This window comes from Rhinoderma darwinii, chromosome 1 (genome assembly GCF_050947455.1).
Source record: "Rhinoderma darwinii isolate aRhiDar2 chromosome 1, aRhiDar2.hap1, whole genome shotgun sequence".
Taxonomy (NCBI): domain Eukaryota; kingdom Metazoa; phylum Chordata; class Amphibia; order Anura; family Rhinodermatidae; genus Rhinoderma; species Rhinoderma darwinii.
In genome coordinates this window covers 514,525,247-514,548,330 of record NC_134687.1, presented here as the reverse complement: position 1 = coordinate 514,548,330, position 23,084 = coordinate 514,525,247, and the positions used below count along the sequence as shown (strand labels likewise).

Here is a 23,084-nt window from a genome sequence, read left to right as displayed (position 1 = left end):
CACACAGACGGCATACGCTGCAGTGAATGGAACAGCTCCCGTTTCCATTCTCTATGGGGATGTATGTGCCGTATTCCATCTCTGTATGTGTCGTTAATCGAGACACATACAGAGATGAAAAAAAATGGCAGCCCCCATAGAGAAGTAAAAGGAAGAAAAAAAAAAAGTAGAACACATAAATAAAATTTATTTTAATATCACACTAAAAGCAATATTATAAAAAAAATAACAAATTTCATGACACCTTCACTTTAAGGGCAATTTAGAACTCTAATACACACTACAAGCTTCAGCATTTGGTGGCCCTGCTGATGAGCGTTTCCGTGGTCTACCACTAGATTATGCTCTTCTACAAAAGCAAGTTAGAGGTGACAGGAGGTCACTTGTTTAGGTGTTGCTAGGTATGATTTCATGGGTGTCCTATTTTCCCCAAGACGACTAATATGGCCTTGTGCAAGAGCTGGATATTTAGTGTCAAGAACAGGATTGAACGCTGACGTTATGTGGAAAACTAACCCTCCAACCCATGAAATCATTCCCAGTATGCTCTTAATAACCAAGTTCTCAAACTGCGGTACATGTACTACACTGGGGTACTCACACTGTCCTCATGATGTGCTTTTAATAGGTGCAGCAGTGTACAATCCTACCATTGCGGGTACTTTCATTTGCTGTAATATAAACCTATATCAGTCTTAAGAACTAACAAATATCCGTATGAACAAAGAAGAACAGATACTTCAAACCAGCAAGAATTACATAGACCATATATTAACGAATGTAAACACCATTAAAATAACACAAGACAGGATTGTATTGCTTTTGTCACTCTTATTTTATTTATTCCCTCAGATGTAAGTTTCAGCTTTGCCTGGTAATACCAGCCAATACAGAGATTGTCCCCTTTTATGCCAAGCTGCAGTATTCCACAGCAAAGAAAATTCATTTTCTCCATGAATAATTCAAGATAAAATTATGTCTACATATTTCAGTAACACAAAAACTCAATCGTGTTGTATGGAATGCTTCTTCCTCCAAAGCAAACTAATGGCCGCATGATGTAATACACTTGAAATTCTTTTGCATTTCTTAAAAAATACCTTTTTCTCTTCTTTTTTAAAGATATCAAAATATCGTCCAGTCTTTAATTATTTATTTGGATGTAATAGTAAATCTTATTTCAGATGTAAGGGCTCATGCTCATGACCTTATTACGCCTCCGAGTTGTATGGAACCAAAGAAGTCTATGGGGCTCTACTGTACTTCCATCATGTTCCATCAGATACTGTATTCGAGTATATTTGCACATGGTAGATATATTGCAGAAGTTTAAATGAATGGTAGTCACAGAAATTTCTGCAAAAAATCTGCTGGGTGTGAATATACATTTAAGGAGATATTCTCCCCTAAAAGCATTGCTTCTAGGGATGCACATCTCCATGGTTTGGTGAGGTATAGAGGCACCATATGGCAGAACATTGAATGCATGACGCCAAAATGTGCTGAACAGAGATAATTTAGGTAAAAGCATAAAGCTGAGCAGTGAAGGTAAAACAGGCAGAGAGACTAAACGAGTATTGTTAATGATCTGAAAGTAAAACCCGACCGTTTATCTTAATGGTTATGACTACACTGACCAGTTACCATAGGTGTATAAAACACTACGACTAGTGTTAAAAGGGTTGTCCAGTCCCCCAAAAAATAAAATAAATCTATGGCCTATCCCCCAGGATAGGCCATCAATGTCTGATCTGTCAAAGTCCGACTCCCTAAACCCGTGCCCATCAGCTGTTTTGAAGGGGCCGCAGCGCTCATAGAAGCGCTGCTTCCCCTTCATTTCCTTTACTGCTTACACTGAACAGCCGACACACTTGTAGCGGCAGTTCACAGAATTGCAGCCTACACCCATTGAAGTGAATACTGTAATACTGTGAACCCCCGTAACCAGTAAAGGAAACGAAGGGGGAAGGAGCGCTCGTACGAGCGCTGCAGCCCCATCAAAACAGCTGAACGGCGGGGGTGTCAGGAGTCAAACCACGGCAGATTAGATAATGATGGCCTATCCATTCCTGAGGATAGGCCATCAATATTTTGGGACTGGACAAACTCTTTAATCACCATTAACAGAGAATTTGCAAGTGGGGTGGAAAAATAAGAATAATATTTACAATGATGATAATGATTTTCTATGGGGAAAATAGTTTCCATCAATTCAAATATCAAAGTAGGTTATCTCCCTTCCAGACATCCTGCTAATGAAAAAATATCAGAACGTCTAAAAATAATGGGGCAAATCTAAGCATTTGTGGTCAGCTTCAGTTACAAGTAAGTAAATGAACAACTTTTGTATACAAAACGGTCTTCTAGAAAACCAAAATCAATAAAAAAAATAAAATAAAAAAAAACCATTTGGACTGTATATCAGCTGTAAAAGTGTATCGATAAATTATGCCCCCATAGCTAGGCCGAAGACCTAAACTATACCTTTATGTGCGACTACAATTGTACGCTTCATGGCGACTAGCCGATGCTTTTAGGCTCTTTACAACAGTTCAGCACTGAACACCAACCAACGTGCACTAGTGGAAATATTAATAAAAAGCTATTTTCTTTGAAAGAAACAAAGTGGGCAGATAATCTTTCAGAGGGAAAATATATTAAACATTAAAGATAAATGTCCAACATCCGAATCCCCTATAGGAAAAAAAAAAAATCCCCATAACAATTAAAAATAAAGTAGGGCCTAAACCCAATTGTTTTATTTTATTTTTCCTTTCAGGGAGTGGCTATGGTGGGGTTTAAAAGGTAAAACCTAGCTTCAGCAATATATACAGTCTTTTCCTTACAGGTATCAGGAAAAGGAAAAACAAAAAAGGAGAAAAAACTAAAATTGCAGTTGTGACAACAGTGTGTAAAGAAAGATAGCCATCCGTATAATTCTGGGTTATGATCCAACGCGTGTTGTGGTTGTTCTTTTATCGGAGAAGAAGCTTTTAAGAAGAAAGACCTGTCCAATGCTTACAACTAAGAGAATAACTGCCTCCCCTACAGACCAATAGGCTACTCTGGTATTCAGATCCTCTGCCCTGCTGCGGCCTTGTGCCTCTCTTAAGCGGAAATGTGTCTGGTAGTCGATGACGGACTTCAGTGCTTCGTGGATTGAAACACAAGCGGATTCCATCTGCACAATATAGTGTGCCGTGAGCAAGAGGGAGAAAAGGGAGGAGAAAAAAAAAAAAAAGGAAAATATTTAATACAAAAACACTTATGAAATATCGAATGTTATAACGTTAGAAAGTTACATGTAAAAGGAGACTTTATATACCCGGATGTTCATCTTCTAGTATGTTAAACACCAATGACAAATCGAGAGGTGTTAATAGCAATATTTTAGACAAACTGGGTAACAGAAATTTTGGTTTACTAGCGCAAGTTACTACTCATTACAGCCAATGGTATTGAAAAATCGAGTTGCGAGGTCACCTTTATGACGACTTGAATTCCTTTTAAAATCTTGTTTCAACCCTACAACTATGGTAGTGGGGGCAGTTGCAAGATGGTCCCTCACATCCCCATGGGGGTGAGGGGTTTAAAAACCAAGCACGCTAGCGTATTATCGGATATGGGTTACCTGAAACTCCATTTTAATGTAGGACGCCGGGTTTTGTGATCCTTCTTTACCCCTTTTGATCAAGTCTGTCGGCATCACAAATCAAGTAACCATTTCTGAGTTATCCGTTTCTTACACAGGTAAGAGATATCCCAGGAAACAACAAGTAAAGGTTGCCATTACAAACCTCATAGGTATTATCCCCTAGCTCTCAGACCACAAATACATATTAACCCCTTAATGAGCAGCCGATTTTAGACCTTAATGACCAAGCCATTTTTTTAAGTTTTTCCATCGTCTCAAAGAGCTATACACTTTTTATTTTTGCGTCGACATAGCTGTAGAAGGTCTTGTTTTTTGCGGGATAAGTTGTAATTTTTAATAGCACCATTTTGGGGTACATAGAATTTATTGATTAACTTTTAACTTTTTTTTTTGGGGGGGGGGGGGGGGGGAAATAGAAAAAAAAACAGCCATTTAGCCAAACTTTTTTGCGTCCTAATTTTACGCCGTTTACCGTGTGGTATAAATAACACAATAACTTTATTCAGCGGGTTGTTGCGATTGTAACGATACCAAACTTGTAGTTTTTGTATGTTTTACTACTTTTACACAGTGAAAACACTTTTTTTCAAAATTATTTGTTTTTGTGTCTCCATATTTGAGGAGCCGTAACGTTTTTATTTTTTCGCCGATGCAATTGTATGAGGGCTTTTTTTTGCGGGACGACTTGTAGTTTTTATCGGTACCATTTTGGAGTAGATGCAACTTTTTGATCACTTTTTATTTTAAAGGCTGGATTCAAAGAAAACAGCAATTTTTGCATGGTTTTTTATTTTATTTTTTACGACGTTCACCGTGTAATAAGTTTATAGTTGGGGTCGTTACGGACGCGGTGATACCAAATATGTGTAACTTTTTTTTACCTTATTTTGCTTGTTAATAATAAAGCAGTTTGTAAGGGGGAAAAGTGGGTTTTTTCATTTATTTATTTTTTAATTCTTTTTTACTAGTCCCTACAATCACATTTATAATACACTGCAATGCTTCTGTATTGCAGTGTATTACTGCCTGTCCGTGTAAAACGGACAGGCATCTGCTAGGTCATGCCAGAGGCATGATCTAGCAGGCATTCATTACAGGCAGACCTGGGGGCCTTTATTAGACCCCCGGCTGCCATCGGAGACACAGACACTCTGATCTTATCGCCGGGTGTCAGTGGGATGAGAGGGAGCTCCCTCCCTCTCTCCAAAACCACTCAGATGTGGCGCACGCTATTGAGCACCGCATCTAAAGGGTTAAACGGGTGAGATTGATACTAATATCGATCTCACAGATTCGAGCAGGGACGCCCCCAGCCCTCAGCTACATCTGGCAGCTGAGAGCAGGGAGATTTGACAGCTCCCTGCTCTGTTTACTTATTCCGATGCAGCGACGTAAAAAGTCTAATGCATCGGAACAAGGCCCGTTAGTGACCGACGTAGAAACACTATGGGCCGGTCACTAACGGGTTAATCTACATTGCTGTGCAGTTACACTACATAATACGGCAAATTTATATGCTATTCAGGTTGTATATTGGTTGTGATCACTGACCCGCATACAGTGTAAAAAGACAAGATAAGTCAGGAGCAGCAAAGCAGGATATTAGATTTCACGCAGCTTTTATAGGAAAATGCATTATCTCTGTACAACTGCTTTACTGAGCAAATAAAAAGGAAGTTGTTAGAAGTAAAAACAGGTAAGGTGATTTCAGATCACAATTCTGACCTGTGTCAGGGCAGTGGCTCGGTTCTCACTGGGAAACAGTGGTGGGTCTTCTCCAACTTGGAAGTCAAAGTAGACAGTCTTGTGTGTGAAAGTCGAGAACTCATTACTAAAGCAGAACTTGTATGTTCCATTACGAGAAGCTGTAAAAGTAAAGCTATCGTATTGTTTCTTCATCTCCTTGTACAGCACAATCCCATCTGGGTCTTCAAGCCGGCAATCCACATCATAATGGCCACCGGTGATGACCTGTGGACGAGGACATATGTTAGAGCACACTTTTAGTAGCCAGTATTACCTTTTTATTAATAGGACAGCACTCCATAGTTCATTATGTACCTGGAGGATTTCCCGAACAGCAACATCAGTATGGTACTCGGTAGTCTGACTTCTAAATAAACTGACTGTAATGCTGCAAGTTAGGCACGGAATACCGAGAACCACCTCACTCGAAGAATAAGGCACCACAGCTTCAATAGCAACTATTGCCGACAGTCAAGTGATTTGTATTCGACTTTAGACAGTCTTTTTTATTGATATATTTGTTTTCAAGTGACTCCATGTATTCCTATGGACTGTGGCTCTCAAGGCAACAAAACCCCTGTATGTAAAACCCAGCCTTAGGCCTGTTGTATAGACGCACTATACCACATTAAAAAGCCCTTAGGGAGAAGCCCATCATAGAAGGTATTAGGGTTTGTGCACACGAGAACTGTCTTTTACATCTGAAAAGACAGACTGTCTTCAGGAGAAAACAGCTGCCTCGTTTCAGACGTAAAAGCTCCTCCTCGCATTATGCGGGGCATCTTTGACGCCTATAATCTTGAGCTGCTCTTCATTGACTTCAATGAAGAACGGCTCAAATTACGTTGCAAAGAAGTGTCCTGCACTTCCTTGCCGAGGCAGTCATTTTACGTGTCGTTGACAGCTGTCAAACGACACATAAATGACAGGTCGTCGGCACAGTACGTCGGCAAACCCATTCAAATGAGTGGGCTGATGTTTGCCGACGTATTGTAGCCCTATTTTCAGATGTAAAACGAGGCATAATACGCCTCGTTTACGTCTGAAAATAGGTCGTGTGAACCCAGCCTTAGTATAAATCTATAGACCAAGTCCTTGCACACGGTGTTTTATACATGGATCACGTCATCTATAACATGAATATAATATGTGCATAATTTGTGTTTTTATTAAGTTTGTGTTGCTTCACATCAAGCGGCTTCGAAACCAATGCCAACTCAAATATTCAAGGCTTTAAATGCCATTCTTTCTACCAATGTAGTCAAGCAGCAAAAGATTGTTTCCAATCCAGGTTGCCAACAGTTCCATACTGGCTCAAAAGCAGCACATAACCAAGATTGGACTCCCCTGTCCTTAATTTTCAACAGAAAAGATTTTGGGGCTCAAATCTCCCATATCATATAGCAATTTGTGAAGTAAAAGCAGTTAACTGTATGATTGTTTAGACCTATACCTGCGCAAATGTTTATTTCAGAAATGGGGGGGGGGGGGGGGTAGTGGTCCTCTATATATGCTGCATCAAAGGATGGGTTTGAGACGAGATGCAACTTTGCCTATAGGCAGAATACAGAGTGCACGTTACAAAGTTGTATCTCAACACTGTGGGACTATATAATGCCACCCTTCCTTATACTTCTGGTCTTGCCCCTCTGCTCCAATGAATGCCGAAGCCCCTATGTTACAGCTTCCCTTCTGAAATGCTGCGATTTCACCCTTTGAATTGAAAGGAGTGAAATCTAAGCCAGCATTAATATGGTTATATTCAAAATAGACCATTAAGAGGGAAAACTAAAAATGTGCAGATCATTAGGAATGAATGACTATTTGTATAAACAAAAAAGTAGTCGTGTGCATGAAGCCCTACACTAGCGCATTGGTTATGCGGTTCGCAAAACCACCGGTCCGTTGCGGTCCATTAGACTTCAAAAAACCTTTGTTGTGCATCCGTGTGTCATCAGGACTCATGGATCCACAACAATTGACCAGTATTAATGAATCTGCAAATCCTTACTTGTCCTGAGTTTTGACAGATTTGTGGCCCCAGCACGGATCCGTGAAAACCATGGTCGTGTGAATGAGGCCTAAGTTGGGGTTATGCTGGAACCTTTGTTTAGCAGCAAACTGCAACATCACAACCTACTGTAGCATCATTCCAATGGTTTGCATTGAAGCCATCAGGCTGAGGTAACGTAGAATTTGGCTACCAGCAAAGAAAGAAAAAAAATGGCCATGTAGATTAGTTTTATAAAAAACAAAAAAAACACCACCACATTCTACAAAAACGAAATGACTAAACTGTATGTTGACAAACTGGGATAGTAGCTGGAATGAGAGATATGACAGCAGCCGAGAAGCCGTGATAGCAACTATAGACATGCAACTGCCCAAGCAGCTGTCAACTGGCACCAGTAGCAGCAAAGGGGTTTTAAGATTTAGTGGTGGCAAGCAGACAGATCACTAGACTTGTAGAATTCACTTGCCTTGTTTGGTGAAGTTTTAATGTGCATCAGGACTCTAAACTACAGCAAACATTTATTTTACATTTTTTTTTTTTTTTGAACTCGCCATTAAAAGGGGGATTTTGGTTTCAGCTAACAATTATTATCCAGGTCATTTTCATATATACTTTCGGAATTCCTCACAGTTCAAAGATCCCTGCTTGCAGTCATTCCATAGGAATCTTCAAGGTTTACTTCCAGGGGATAAAAAATCAATCCTGGTCATGTGATGGACACAGGTGCTGGATGGTTAGGCTTCGTTCACATCTGCGTCAGGGCTCCGTTCAGGCGTTTCGCCTGAGCTTTCCATCAGGGGAACACATGAACGAAACCCTGACTGAAACCATAGGTTTCCGTTTCCATCACCATTGATTTCAATGGTGGCGGATCCAGTGCAAATGGTTTCCGTTTGTCTCCGTTGTGCAAGGGTTTCCGTTGTTTTGAAGGAAGCAAGCTGTATCTTGTAACAAGCTGTGCACCCGTGTGTCCATCACATGAACAGGTCAGATTTTTATCCCCTGGAAGTAAATAACAAAAGGTTCCCATTGAACAAGCAGAGCTCTTGAAAACTGTGTGAGGTATTGATATAGAAAGTACATCGGAAAAGCGTATAAGGTTTCATTATATAAATAACATTGATACCCCTTTAATGCAGCATTTATACATGGATGCTGACTGCACCCATATAGACATTATTGCAATGGGGAGGTTGACGCAAGCCGCTGCTATAAATGCCTGACGGCACAAGACACGATCTGGCATGTTGAAACCCAACATCCTTGATCATTGTTTCCTTGCCATCTGCCAGCGCAGCACAGTCAGGCGCCCCCCAAATACATTCGATTAATGTCTGTGGGATCCAACGACAATCTAGTGTGTATGTACCCCTTTAGCTGTTGCACCAGACTTTCATACTTGAGATAGAAAGTCATCACCATTGTACAAGCAAAGAGCAACATATGCTATCATAAAAAACAAAACAACAAAGTAGATTTGCGTTAGTGTGCTGAAACTAGTCTGACAGGTCAGCTTTAAAGTGATAACACACAAACCGCTACCAGGAGCCCTTAACCAAATGCCAACTCATCAACTATATAGCATACAACAAAAGCAGACGTATGGATCAGGATCTAAGGAAAGAAAAAAAATAAAAACGGTTTTCATACGTATAAACTAAAAGGAAAGGTTACGATTGTGTACCTAAAGCTTTAAACAAAAAAACTTCACAACTATCACAGCACTGGTTGAACTGCATAAAAACTTTGGACTCATTCATTTTTATTCACCACGGACACCTTCCCGTATATTTACAGATGTGTGTCCGGGCCGTAGTAATAGTCCGCAAAATATAGAACATGTCCTGTTCTCGTCCGCAATTGTGGCACAGACTCACCCATAGAAGTCTATGGGCGCTTTTGCAATTGCTAGGGACGTGCATCCGTATTTGCAGACTGTAAAAACCCTTAGGCCTCATGCACACGACCGTAGCCGTGTGCACGGCCATGATTTTCGGGTCGGCCGGCTGCGGACTGTCAGCCGCGAGCCGCCCGCAAATCGCGGGCCATGCACATGGCCGCCGCCATGGTTTTCAATGAGCCCGGACCGCAGAAGACGGCCGTAACAAGGCATGTCCGTTCTTTCTGCGGTGCAGGCTCCCGGGCCGTGCAAAGACCGCAAAAACTACGGTCATGTGCATGGCCCCATAGAAATGAATGGGGCCGCAATTCTCCCGTGGATTTTCGGGGGAATTGCGGCAGCAAAAACACGTTAGTGTGAATGGGGCCTTACGGTTGGTTGTGTACATGAGGCTTAAGGGTCTGCTTCCCCCCTCCACAATCACTGCCATACTTGAGGGCAGGGGAGTGGGATGAAACACCAGACACAGCCCCTGGACAAGAGTGGTGCTGTTCCAGGAAAGAAGCAGACCCTGAACCTGGACTAATAACCGACACATGTTGTAGGAATCCAAGAAACAGAGATGCTACACGCAGGGTCCATGTGTCTCATATGGGGGCCACAATGCCGGTGTCATTCAGCAGTAAAAAGGAAAAAAAAAAAAAAAAACGATACTGAATGTAAAACTCTATAAAAAGGAGAAATGTGAGGAAAATTGATGTTTAACGTTGCAAAGCTTTAAAACGCATGAGTCTTTTGGGCAAATCTACATTGAGAATTCAGTTTTTCTATTCAGTCATAGGAGGAAACAGAAATCAAGCGGTGACTGATCCATCACACGACAGACACCAACGGTGCTCAATAGACCCCATTTTATAATGGGGTCTGTCAGATTCCGTCATGGTGTCCGTTGATTTGCCGGGAAGTTAGGGACGCATGCAGCACTATTTTATCCATCAAACGTGATAGAATCGGCAATGGGGCCTCCAACGCTGATGTGAACAGGGGCCTTACAGGATTATTTAAAAGAAAAGATTAAAGAAAATATTTTTTTCTGAGGTTTATTTTGTCAGTCAGGGTAAGAAATTCCCTGGCAGGTTCCTGCATCTTTCCATGTCAATTTTTGCATTTCCAGGTATGTCTGGAGATGTATGTGCTTTAATTTGTATTATGGAGATAAAGACAAAAGGAAATTCCTGAGACACCATTATTAAAAAGAAGCCGTCTCCGGCACATGACTACCATTCAGTGCTATTGAAACCTCACGGCAGCTCGTCAGTCACACCAAACCTCTTTGCATATGGCCCTTTAGGCAAGTCTCGGGCTCACAAACTAAACAAACACGGCTACAACGAGTGTGCGATAGAGGTTTATCTAACGTCACAGATACACCACTTCTTCTCACTCAGGGCAACAATGGTGTCATGGAAAATTCAACTTTATGAAACCAAAAAGCGCAGTGTCCTAAATGCACAAAGCTATAACAAAAACTGTGTTGCCCTTAGCAACCGGAGTCACGTTTTCATAGCAGGTTAGAGAATGAAATTGAAGTGATTGGAATAATACTCTAATACTTTAAACCGCCGCTACAAGTGTGTCAGTAATTCACAGTATGAGCAGATACGGAATATCAGTGCGCGTACGCGCTGCGGCCCTTTCAAAATCGCTCATCTGTGGGCATCCTGGGAGTTGGACCCTTGATTGATTAGACATTGATGGCCTATCATGAGGATAGGCCATCAATTTTTAGGGACTGGACAACCCCTTTAATACATAACCTTACTTGATTTGCAGAGGTCTATTGTAACGGTTCTACTCCCACCATAGAAAAAGTCAAACTGACAATCATGAAGGCAAAAAAAGGGGCTTGTAGAACATAAAACGAAGCCATAAAGGGTATTCCCATCTACAGTATATGGCATAAATGCCCGATAGGTGCGGGTCCCAACTTTGGGATACTCACCTATTAGGAGAGCTGCTTCCTTGGCTTTTTCTGTAACTCCTAAAGACTTCAATAAAGAGTCTCACACAAGCGCGGCCAGCTCTCCATTGATTTCAGTGGGGTAAAGCGGCCAGTTGGAATCGGCACACAGGGGTAACTCCTATCAGGCACTTATGGCATATTTTGTGCATATGCCATAAATGCTCAAGATGGGAATACCCCTTTCATAACTATACATTAGAAATACCTCTGTTTGGGCAAAAATTGTAAGTCAATGGTGTCCAGTGCCAACTCATTTACGGACAGTATATCCGGGAACTACACGATTCAAATGTCTAATACATTACACTTCAAAGACATTTCAGAGGAGAAATACAGAGGATGCAGATAGAGAAACAATCGAAAAATAAAATCTAAATCTGGTCACATTTACCTGGAATTCCAGCGTACACTTGGTTCCCTGAGTGATGTCTTCATAGAAGCACTGCTTGGCATTATCGGGCAGTTCAAATGTAATTTCAGATGCAGTGGCACATCCCAGAATTAGCAGGAATAGTGACAGCAAGGACCCTACCCGGGAATCATGTACCAGACACTGCAGCATCTTCACGTTATTACTGGCCACAGCCCACGGAAACAACCACCACCTACAAAGCACCAGGAAAATATATATATATAAAAAAAAACATTTTTATATAATAAAACATAAGATTGTAAGGTGAAAACCAGTTAATATCTGCACCACTCCATCTCAATACACTGGGTGCTGTGGTTTTGTTTTATCCATGGCACAATGGCATTGAAGGAACCCTATTCTGGCCATCTGCATGCAGATATAATGGCACTGTGCAGGAGCCGTAAATTTAGGGCATGTTCACCCAACAACTGGCCCTAGAATCCCTTTCAGAAATCTCAAACTAACCCTGGGATCCGCACACGGATTATCCTCATTCAACGGCTAACCAACACAGAATCCACATCAAGACCTGACATGTCACTTTTTTTCTTCTGTGACGTGGATTTAAAATCTGTGGCAGAAAAAAAATCTGCGTCGTATGAGCTCCGGCACTGATTTCCCATTGATATGAATGGGACATGGTTTGTTAGCGGATTTCGGTATTCTGTTTATTTGAACGTGGCCTTAGAGCCAAAAACAGATATTGGGAAACCTTTCTCAGAGGTTTAGTTTGGGGAAGGTTTCCCTGCTCTTTCTTGACGCAAACTGATCCTCTTTTCGGCCGTGCACAGAGCCGTATAACAGCTGCCGGAATATGGTCTACGGCCACTTTCACACGGCACTATTTTAGGCAGTATTTTTAAGCCAAAACCAGGTGTTAGTCCCAAACATGGGTACAAATCTTTCCATTCTTCTTTTTTTCTGTGTAGTTTTCACTTCTGGTTTCGGCTTCCAAATACTGACCTGAATACTGCCGCGAGAAAGAGGACTAAAGATGGCCATACATTAGATATCTTGGACAGTAGGAAATAAACGTTGTGTTGTTTGTAGTGGGTCTGGTCAGATTGCCATTCATTACAGCGCAGATTGAGATCTGGTCCGTGACTAGACGCAATAAAGACTCTTCATGTGGCAGATTTTATTGAACAATTAATCTACGGGGAAAAAGCTGAAAAACAATGCAATCCAAGGAGCAAATGTCACTATGAGGAGTGTTTGACGGAAGCATCAGGCGTGTCCGCACTTTATGGTAATTATAAGGCCCGGACTTGTTGACTGCTTTAAAATTAAGAAATGTCACGTGACGACCGCCCTCCATACATGTCACATAATGCAAGTCAAGTGCAGCAGCTGATCAGAGGGGATCGATCTGCTGTAACCCCCTGATCGCCGGTGGGGCTGCATTTAAAAAGAGGTTGTCCCTTTAAGGAGCAGTTGGAACAAAGACTGATGTCAATGTATTAACCATGGAAATAATAATGGGGTGCATATGCAGTTGCGGACTTCACGTCAGGACCCCATTGAAGAACATGCATCTAGCAATAAGAGTTCACATCAGTGTGCCTCGCCATGTCTACCCGGCACACGCGTGTCTCATCAGGCTTATATTGTACGACAATGGGGCCTGAAAACCGTCTGCTTCTAAATCCCGACTTCACAGCATCCCCTGTACGTCATATACAGAGCCGACACCTGTCACCGCGGCTCCCGGCCTATGTTACCCGCTGCACGGTCGCAGCTCTCCCCCAGGTGAGGTCACAGCCCAGACCCTCACTTACCCCGGCCGGATCCCGGATGTAGGGTGACAAGCAGCTCCTGCAAGCGTGGCAGATGCAGAAGAGGAGGAGAATCGGGGCGAAGGAGCCTTGAAAGCGGAAACCGGTTACTGGTGCCCCGGAAACAATAACACAATGTCTACGTGTTTGTCTGGGAGGAGGAGGCGGGGTCAGCGTGTAGTCTCCATGGAAGGGAGTGTGGTACAGCCCGTAGCGGCCATTGTGTGTGCGGTCTTATTGTTAGGGCTGTGAGGTGGAGAAACATGGCAGACTATGCTTGAGGAATAACTGGCGCAATAATCTTTATATAGCGCCATCATAGTCTGCAGCGCTTTATAATTGTGGAAATAATAAATAATGAGGCAAAAGAAGAAAGGTCACGGCCCACAAGTGCTGCAATGCTGAAGTTGGGTTCTTATTCACGTTTTCAGTATTAGTGTTTTTTTTATTGATATATTATAGCAAAAACTTATATTAATAAAAAAAAAACATGTTACACTGAGCTGGCCAGAGGTGAAAACAGTTGAAATAGCCTAAAAACAGAAAGAACTGGCATAAAGTGGGCACTACAAGGTGTGATTCAATGGGTTCAATGACTTCGGTCCGCTAATTTCACGTAGCCAACATACAGAGGGGAATACCCCACATCAAATTCATTTGAGGTCAGCCTGGCCTGAACGGGTTTCGGGCATGAACACTGGCATCAAAGTGGGTAGATGGACACTTTTTACAGATTTGAATAGGTAACTGGTGCTTTTAACCCTTCGGGACAAAGCCATTTTTTGATTTGTCATTTTCGTTTTTTGCCCCCTGCCTTCCAAGAGCCATAACTTTTTTATTTTTCCATTAATAGAGCAGTGTGAGGGCTTATGTTTTGCGGGAGGAATTGTAGTTTCTATTAGTAGCATTTAAAGTGCCATATAATGTACTGGGAAACGGATAAAAAAATATTTGCGGGCTGAAATTGCAAAAAACTGCAACTCCTTAATTCTTTTTTTAATTTAAATTTTTACGGCCTTCACCGTGTGGGAAAAACCACACTAACGTTATTCTGTGGCTCAATACGATTACGGTGATACCAAATTTATATAGTTTTTTGTATATTTTACTACTTTTAAAGAAAAAACTTTTTGTTAAAAAAAAAAATAGTTTTGTGTCACCCCAGTCTGAGAGCCATAAAGTTTTTTATTTTTTGATCGATTGAGCGGTGTGAGTACGTATTTTTTGTGGGACGAGCTGTAGTTTTTATCTGTACAATTTTTTGGTATATACAACCTTTTGATCACTTTTTATTAAATTCTTTTGTGAGCTATGGTTGTGCGATTTTAGCGTTTTAAATTGTTACGTTTTTACGGCGTTCACCGGGCTCGTTAAATAACGCTATATTGTAGTTGTTCAGACTTTTATAAACGCAGCAATACCATTTTTGTTTACTTTTTTAAAATTTCTACATTACTTTAGAGGAAAAATGGGAAAAGGTTTTTTTTTGAGCTTTTAATATTTTTTTTTATTTTTTTTTCACTACTGAAAACTTAATTTCACTTTTTACACAGTTCGGGCCAGGCTGAACTCTGTATTTTGGCAGTGTGAGATCAGTGGCCCAAAGTCATTTAACCTTTCAAAAACACCAGTTTCTTATTTGAATCAGTAAAAAGTGTCTGTTTACCCACTTTGATGCCAGCTTCCATGCCCAGAACCTGTTCTGCCAATGCTGAACTCAACTGATTTTGATGAGGGGCATCCCACTCTGTATTTTGGCAGTGTGAGATCAGTGGCCCGAAGTCATTTAACCCATCAAAAACACCAGTTACTTATTCAAATCTGTAAAAATTGTCAATTTGCTCACATTTGATGCCAGCTTCCATGCCCAGAACCTGTTCGGACCAGCCTGAACTCTACTGTATTTGATGCGCAGCATTCCCCTCTGTATGCTGGCAGCGTGAGATCAGCGGCCCAAAGTCATTTAACCCATAAGTGTTCGCTATAATATATTAATAAAATAACACAAATACTGAAAATGTGAATAAGAAACTGCTGAAAAAGAAACCAACTTCTGATAGAAGAATTTATGTTCTTATCAAAGAGATTCATGGAGGGGGCGTGGCTGGACGAGCTGGAGAGCGAACGTGACTGAGTGCTCTCCTTAGGCCTCAGCTCGTAAGGGACAGACCAGGCAACAAATGGGGAAAACCCGCTCTAAAAAGACCCTGAGGGGTGCACAGTCACAAGGGGGATCGGACACCCCGATTTCAAGTTTCTTTTTGCCGCTGGGTGCCGGCGAATCGGAATCGGATGGAGCCGCGACGCCGCCATTGCTGGAGGCACCTGCTCTGTCTGCTGAGCGCAGCCCCGCCCGACTCGAGGGGAGAGAGGCAAGGCGGATGTCCCTGGGGACAGACGAGCAAACAGCACGTTGCCCTTCTATCCGGGCGAGGACGGGAGCGGACAGGAAGTCTCCTACCTGAGTCGGTCGACTCCTCGTGGCATACGCAAGGTGGCGGCGCCCGAGACCGGAGTGCTTCAGAGGATGTGGAGGAGGACGGCATAGAGGTGAGGCATGCAGAGGCAGCCCATACCCCTGGACTGACTTCCAATGCGGGTTTGGGAGCCGACGAGCCGGTCACAGTGCCGAGGGTGTTATTGAGGCAGCTGCCTGCTCATACGCAGGGAGAGTCAGGGGATGTGGAGGGAGACGAGTCTTCCTCTGAAGATGAGGGGATGCCTCCGGCGACGTGTCGGCCCCAGAAGTATAGAGGAGCTGTAGGTGGGATGCCCTCCCCGTTATCCCCTAGCAAAGGGAACCTGTTGGGTGATTTGCCGCCACCGGAACTGGCGGTTCAGACGCTCCGTGGACATCTGGAGCTACAGGCCTTGCTGGCGCTTCTCCCTTCCAAAAGGGATATGGGCGTATTGGCAGCCGACCTGAAAGTGGCGTGGTGCCGCGATCTGCATGTGGTGCAAACAGAAGTGTCTGCCCTGCGGGCGAAGGTGGGAGACCTGGAATCATGGAAGGACTCTATGTCTGCATCTATCCAACAGCTTAAAGATGCACAGAGTGTGGTTGCCTTACAGCAGCGCCAACTGCAAGGGCAGCTGGATGACCTGGAAAACAGGAACAGACGGAACAACATACGCCTGAGAGGTCTGCCAGAAGAGACAAGAACGGCCGAGTTAATTCCAACGTTGACAGGCATCTTTAATACCTTGCTTAACCGCCTGGTGGAAACGTATATTGAAATTGATAGCGCACACAGGGCTTTACGGCCGAAGAGCGCTGAATCTGCGAGACCACGCAATATCATCTGTCGTATTCATTATTATGGCTTAAAGGAGGAGATTATGCAGAAGGCGAGACTGAAGAACGAGATCGACTTCGATGGTCCCAAGCTGCTTTTGTTTCCAGATTTAGCGAAACATACACTGCGACAACGTGCGTTGATGCGCCCTCTGCTGTCTGTTCTACAACGGGGGATACCGTACAGATGGGGATTTCCCTTCGCCCTGCATGTTCGAGCGGACGACAAGACTATTTCACTGTTTACACATACTGACCTCCCAGGCTTCTTGAGGGCTCTGGATTTGCCTGCCATTTCTTTGCCGGACTGGGAGACTTTTCAGGTGGACAGCTTGCCGGGGCCGAGTGCTCCACCCCTTGGGAGGCCCAGAACTGAAAGGAGGGAGAGATCCGTTTCGCCGTTGCCGCAGAGACCGCGGTGGAGACAGAGAGCCTCCCCGTCCGGGTATCGGGAGCATTGAATTTGTATGCTTTCCTTTTAACCCCGTTATGTTGCAGGTACGCGTCCGGACGGGGCTCCACTAGATTCTTTGTTCCTTGAGTTTGTACGATAATACTTGTTGTTCCACGTGGGGATTGTGTCTGGATACTGTTAGGTGCAATGTTGGAGGGGGGGGGGGGGGGTTTGCTAGAGGGGACCCGTAGTGGGCTTGTAATAGATACTCGTGTTCCCCATAACTTGTTGGAGTCAGCATACTGTAGGTCTGTCCCTAAAAACTTCATTGGTATATTACTTATTCAGAAGGAGGTGATAATATAGACTGAGGAGTGTAGGCCGCTATACGTATTTCCTGTTTTAGGTAGAGTTGTATTGTTTGAAGGTAGTCTTCCGTGTCCCCCACATAGGACTATCGCTGAGATTAGACCGGTCTTCTCCAGTGATACAGGTGCTTAGTAGCACGTTCTAGTACAGACATGGGCAAACTACGGCCCGCGGGCCACATACGGCCCGTTAGGCTTTTTAATCCGGCCCGCCGAACTTGTCCAAATTATAGTAAAAACCTCCTTTTTTTTCCCCTTTCCCTGCAATGCCCACGTTTTCCCAATAGATGGCACACTCAAAACACATTGACCGTTGTTAATGTGGAGCGTATTTCTCTTTATTTCACTTTAATTTTCACTTCGTTTCACGTCACCATTAAGCCCTTCTGTGAAAATGAGCGGACCAAAGAGAAGGAAAGTGGACAGCGAATGCCGAGTGTTTAATAAGGAGTGGACAACAAAATACTTCTTCACTGAAGTCCGATCAAGTTTGGAAGTGCGTCTTTTAATTAAGAGCAATGCGCATTTACGTACAGCAGCGGTACAGTAGCTTAATTAACAAGCCGCACATCGCTCTTAATTTAAATTTTCAGCTTCAGGTAGGATATTTAATACAGCCTATGTCTGTGTGCTTGGCAACGATACACGTGTACTGTTTGCGCGTGAAGGCGAGGGTGTCCGTGGCGAGTTTGTAGAGCGCACGGTCAGGACAATCCATCCATGATTTTGCGGAGTTTAACACAAGTAGATATTATTGAGCTTGAGTATTTCGTTGTGTAATAATATGTTTTGAATGTTGAAAGTGATTCCATTTTTCAATAAATGTTGATTTCTTTAACTTTGCACCTTCGATTGAAACTTATTAAAAACAGACGCAATCTTGATAAATCACAGTGCGTATGTTATTTTAATCTATTTACATTTCCTCCTCCCAGTATCTGCGAAATAGTATGTAAATGCCATATCTTGCATATTCCTTGAGACAAATTTATTAACTGATAAGGGCTATTTTTCACATTTGAAAGACAGTTAATAAATTGGGTTGTAGTGTTCTTACTGTGCTATGAGGTTTGCACACACTACATTTAATGCTTTAGTATATCCGGCCCAAACACTCCCTCCAAATGCTCCTGGCCCGGCCCCTCTGTCAAATTTTAGAACCCATTGTGGCCCGCGAGTCAAAAAGTTTGCCCACCCCTGTTCTAGTAGATTTCTTTGGTCAGGATGCTTTACTTGACATTTTTTTTCTTTTTCTTTTTTTTCCTTTTATGTTATGTATGCTGTATTATAGCAATGCAATGTACGCATGGATTTTTTGGGATATAATCTTTGTCATTGTAAGGATGGTGGGCACGGCGGCAGCTGTGAATCTAATGTATCCTGAGATTAGCGGCTTCATGGATCTCCTTGCGTTCATGGATAATGGCTGATTTTACCATCTCATCCCTGAACGTGAAGGGATTTAATGTTCCGGAGAAGAGGTCGCAGATCTTGTATGCTTCACACAAGAGGAGGACCCAGGTACTTTGTGTGCAACAAACCCATTTTCAGACAGACCATGTTCCAATAATTAAAACAAATATTATCCTGTAGGTTATCATTGCAGTAACCCGAATGGTAAGACTAGAGGGGTGTCTATATTCCTGCATAAATCCTTTCAGGTTAGGGTGGTGGATACCTATCTGGACTCTGAGGCACAGTTCATTTTTCTGAAATGTGAGGTGGGAGATAGCACAGTCACAGTAGCCAATATTTATGCCCCTAACACTACCCAAGTCCCTGTTTTCCTGAAAATGTTAGATGAGTTGGGCTCTTATTCGTCAGGTGCACCTATCCTACGTGGGGATTTTAATTTGGCCATTAACCCTTTGATTGATACGTCCTCTGGGCGGACTTCCCTGGCGTAAAACAAGCTGAATAAATTGAGCAAGAGGCTCAGAGATATGCGACTTTGTGATGTGTGGCGTTTGACTCATCCAGATTGTAAAGGGAAGTGTCCATATATATGTATATATATATATATATATAGTATGTATGTATACAGTGTATGTGTATATATATATATATATATATATATACAAATATATATATAATATATATGTGTATGTATAGTACATATAATGTATCATGAGCCAGGGCTGTAACAACAACAGCCCTGGTCATGAATACGGTTGGAAGCAGAGCAGGACAATTAGCATGTCCCTGCTTTGTTAGGAAACCATGGAGACAAGGGATAGTTATCCCCTGTCTCCATTTCAAGTCTCCCGCGCGCACGGACTGTCTCGTGCGGGCTCTCATGAGTCGGCTGGTGATACATTATCACCATGCCGACCCATGCTAGCCTGGGGCAAGCGCCACACTCCCCGCTGCGAATAGCCCTGCGTCGGTACGCTCAGAAGACGAGCTCAGGAGCCGAAGCTAGCTGAAGATCAGCTGAGAGATGCCTGCCTCACACACCACCGACGGCTCTCTCTCCTCCAAAGACCTGGGTTCCTGCTGCTGCCTCTGCTGCTCCGCTAAGTATCAAGTGTAGCAGCAGCTACACTTAACCCTGTCTCTCCCTGTCTCCTCCTGCTGTAACCCTTGCTTCCCTGAGTTAACCCCTTGATCTCCCTGAGTACTGTCCCTACTGTCCCTGAGTTAACCCTTGCTTCCCTGAGTTAACCCCTTGCTCTCCCTGAGTCCCTACTGTTCCTGAGTTAACCCTTGCTTCCCTGAGTTAACCCTTGCTTCCCTGAGTTAACCCCTTGATACTGTCCCTGAGTTAACCCCTTGCGCTCCCTGAGTCCCTACTGTCCCAGAGTTAACCCTTGCTTCCCTGAGTTAACCCTTGCTTCCCTGAGTTAACCCCTTGATACTGTCCCTGAGTTAACCCCTTGCTCTCCCTGAGTAAGTTAACCCCTTGCTCTCCCTAAGTTAACCCTTGCTTCCCTGAGTCCCTGAGTTAACCCCTTGCTGTCCCTGAGTTAACCCTTGTGGTCCCAGAGTCCCTGAGTTAACCCTTGCTGTCCCTGAGTTAACCCTTGCTGTCCCAGAGTCCCTGAGTTAACCCTCGCTGTCCCTGAGTTAACCCTTGTTGTCCCAGAGTCCCTGAGTTAACCCTCGCTGTCCCAGAGTCCCTGAGTTAACCCTCGCTGTCCCAGAGTCCCTGAGTTAACCCTTGCTGTCCCAGAGTCCCTGAGTTAACCCTTGCTGTCTGTTTTACACAGTAACCCATTCCCCTTGTTCCTCCTTATCCCGTATTAACCCTTAGTGTATAGGGAAAGTTATATTAGGAGGGAGTGGGATAGAGATAGAGAGCGTGTGAGAATCACAAGTAACTTATGTGTATTGTGTTGTAACGTAACTGTATTCTGTGTATGTTTAGGTAAGTGGGTGGCGGTATAATATTATGATACCGTGTTTATACTGTACTGTGATTAGTTACTGTATTATACATATGAGTGTGATTACTGTATGTTAATAAATATTACCTTTATTTACTATACGGTCTTATTCCCTTGAGTAGCCGCTAAAGCAATTGGATCGACGTTTGTATAAGGAAAAGGTAGGGGAACTAGGCATAACCCTAGTGACCCTGTTTATAAAGGCGGTAGTAATAGTGGGTGCCACTAACCAGTGAATCCCGCTATTACCCCACCTCCTTTAACACGGATGATAGAGATTTCACCTTCTATTCCTTTGCAAATAACTCTTATAGTAGGATAGATTATATCATGGCTCACCATAGTCTATTATCTTTTGTGGTGGTGACTTCCATAGGCAGTATGCTTCTCTCTGACCATGCTCCGGTGTCTTGTGCATTGCGCTTTTCGCCCGAGCTTCGCAGAGACTTTACCTGGCGGCTCAATGAGTCTTTGCTGAAGGATTCTTTATGTTTGATGGAGTTGAAAAAAACGGTAGAGCATTTCCGTGAGGATCATGCTCGGGACGCTACTGCTCCGGCGGTGAAGTGGGAGGCCCTCAAATGTGTGCTTAGGGGGGTCCTCATCAAACATGGTTCTCGCCTTAAGAAGGAGAGGGGGACGAAGCTGGAGGCGCTTCTAGTCCAGTTGCAGTCGCTAGAATCCAAGCCTTTCCCCCCCTTCCTCCAAAGCATCTCAGCTATTTGCATACTGCCACGCCCCTCTATGTTCACAGGATCATTCCCTGCTCTAATTCCAGGCAGCTCCCTCCCTGCGCACTGTCTTACACACTAAAAATCATCATTATCCTTTGTGCCTCCATCTATCCCTGATCTAAGTACAGGCACCCATCTCCCTCCCCCGCCCCTTTCACAGCTTGATAAATGTAAGGGTATGTGCACACGACCTCCTTTCAGACGTAATGGAGGCGTTTTACGCCTCGTATTACGCCTGAAAAGACGGCAAACATCTGCCCATTGCTTTCAATGGGTCTTACGATGTTCTGTGCAGACGAGCTGTCATTTTACGCGTCACTGTCAAAATACGGCGTGTAAAATGACGGCTCGTCAAAAGAAGTGCCGTTTTCTCATAGACTCTATTGAAAACAGCTCCAAAAATGGGCGTAAAAAATGCAGAGAAAAACGTCTGAAAATCAGGAGCTGTTTTCCCTTGAAAACAGCTCCGTATTTTTAGACGTATTTTGTTAATCGTGTGAACATGCCCTAAGTCTGCCCACTCCACCTATGTCAGACATCTTGGTACACACAATCCAGTCAGCACATTTTCCTCACCTGCTGCTGGATCTGTTCCTAGAGATCCTGTATTAGGCCCTGTTCACACTGAGTTTTTTGCTGGGAGAAAATTCTGCCTCAACATTCTGTCTTGAATTTTGAGGCAGATTTTGACCAGCCTGCACATCACTTGCCGCGTTTTTTGTCCGCGGCCATTGAGCGCCGCAGGCAAAAACGCAGCGAAAGACGCTTTCTCTGCCTCCCATTGATGTCTGGAAAAAAACACCTCCGCCTCCTACTGAAATCAATAGAATGCGTTTTCGGACATGTTTTGGCGCATTTTCCAACGCGGTTTCCGCGTCAAAAAACGGCCGAAAATGCCTCCCATTGATTTCAATGGGAGGCAAAGGCGTTTCTTCCAGCAAGCAGTAAAACCGGCTCGCAGGAAAAATAAGCGAAATGCCCTATCTTCGGGTGTTTTCAATGAGAGGCAGAGAAAGCGTTTTTCGCAGCGTTTTTGCCCGCGGCGCTCAATGGCCGTGGGCAAAAAACGCTGTGAAAAACGTGACAAACGGCGTGCAGGCAGATCAAAATCAGTGGGGATTTGATTTTGAAGTTGCTGACGTCACTGTGTCCATATATGGACAGTGAAGGCAGGGACTTCTCCTGGAACGGAATCCCCGGCCACAGTGGTGGGGATTCCACTTCAGAAGTCCCAAACGTCACTGTGTCCATATATGGACAGTGAAGGCAGGGACTTCTCTTGGAGCGGAATCCCCGGCCACATCGTCGGCTGCTGTTGCCAGGGATTCCGCTTTAGAAGTCCCTGATGTCACTGTGTCAATATATGGACAGTGAAGGCAGGGACTTCTACTGGAGCGGAATCCCCGGCCACAGCGGTGGGGATTCCGCTTCAGAAGTCC

The 23,084-nt window shown here is 43.6% G+C and overlaps 1 protein-coding gene across 2 annotated transcripts; it reads right to left on the bottom strand.

Moving 5' to 3' along the window:
• Window positions 1–2,030: 2,030 nt before the first annotated feature.
• Window positions 2,031–13,605, bottom strand: TMED7 (transmembrane p24 trafficking protein 7). 2 transcript variants are annotated; one of them, XM_075836426.1, is made up of 4 exons: window positions 13,472–13,605; window positions 11,670–11,883; window positions 5,381–5,626; window positions 2,031–3,181 (listed from the first exon to the last, which is right to left on the bottom strand). In XM_075836426.1, exons 2-4 carry the CDS (start codon window positions 11,838–11,840, stop codon window positions 2,945–2,947), a joined length of 654 nt encoding a protein of 217 aa, XP_075692541.1. In that variant the 5' UTR covers window positions 11,841–11,883; window positions 13,472–13,605; the 3' UTR covers window positions 2,031–2,944. The 2 variants fall into 2 exon arrangements, with proteins under 2 accessions (XP_075692541.1, XP_075692549.1); XM_075836434.1 differs by lacking the exon at window positions 13,472–13,605 and adding an exon at window positions 13,386–13,404.
• Between the last annotated feature and the right edge of the window lie 9,479 nt (window positions 13,606–23,084).

Bases quoted from the DNA above. Each gene is read 5' to 3' on its own strand.
- TMED7 (XM_075836426.1), bottom strand. From the start codon at position 11,840: ATGCTGCAGTGTCTGGTACATGATTCCCGGGTAGGGTCCTTGCTGTCA. The intron at 5,627-11,669 runs GTAAATGTGACC...CCTCGTCCACAG, and splicing joins AGTGTACGCTGGAATTCCAG to GTCATCACCGGTGGCCATTA. The intron at 3,182-5,380 runs GTCAGAATTGTG...TATATTGTGCAG, and splicing joins GAGCCACTGCCCTGACACAG to ATGGAATCCGCTTGTGTTTC.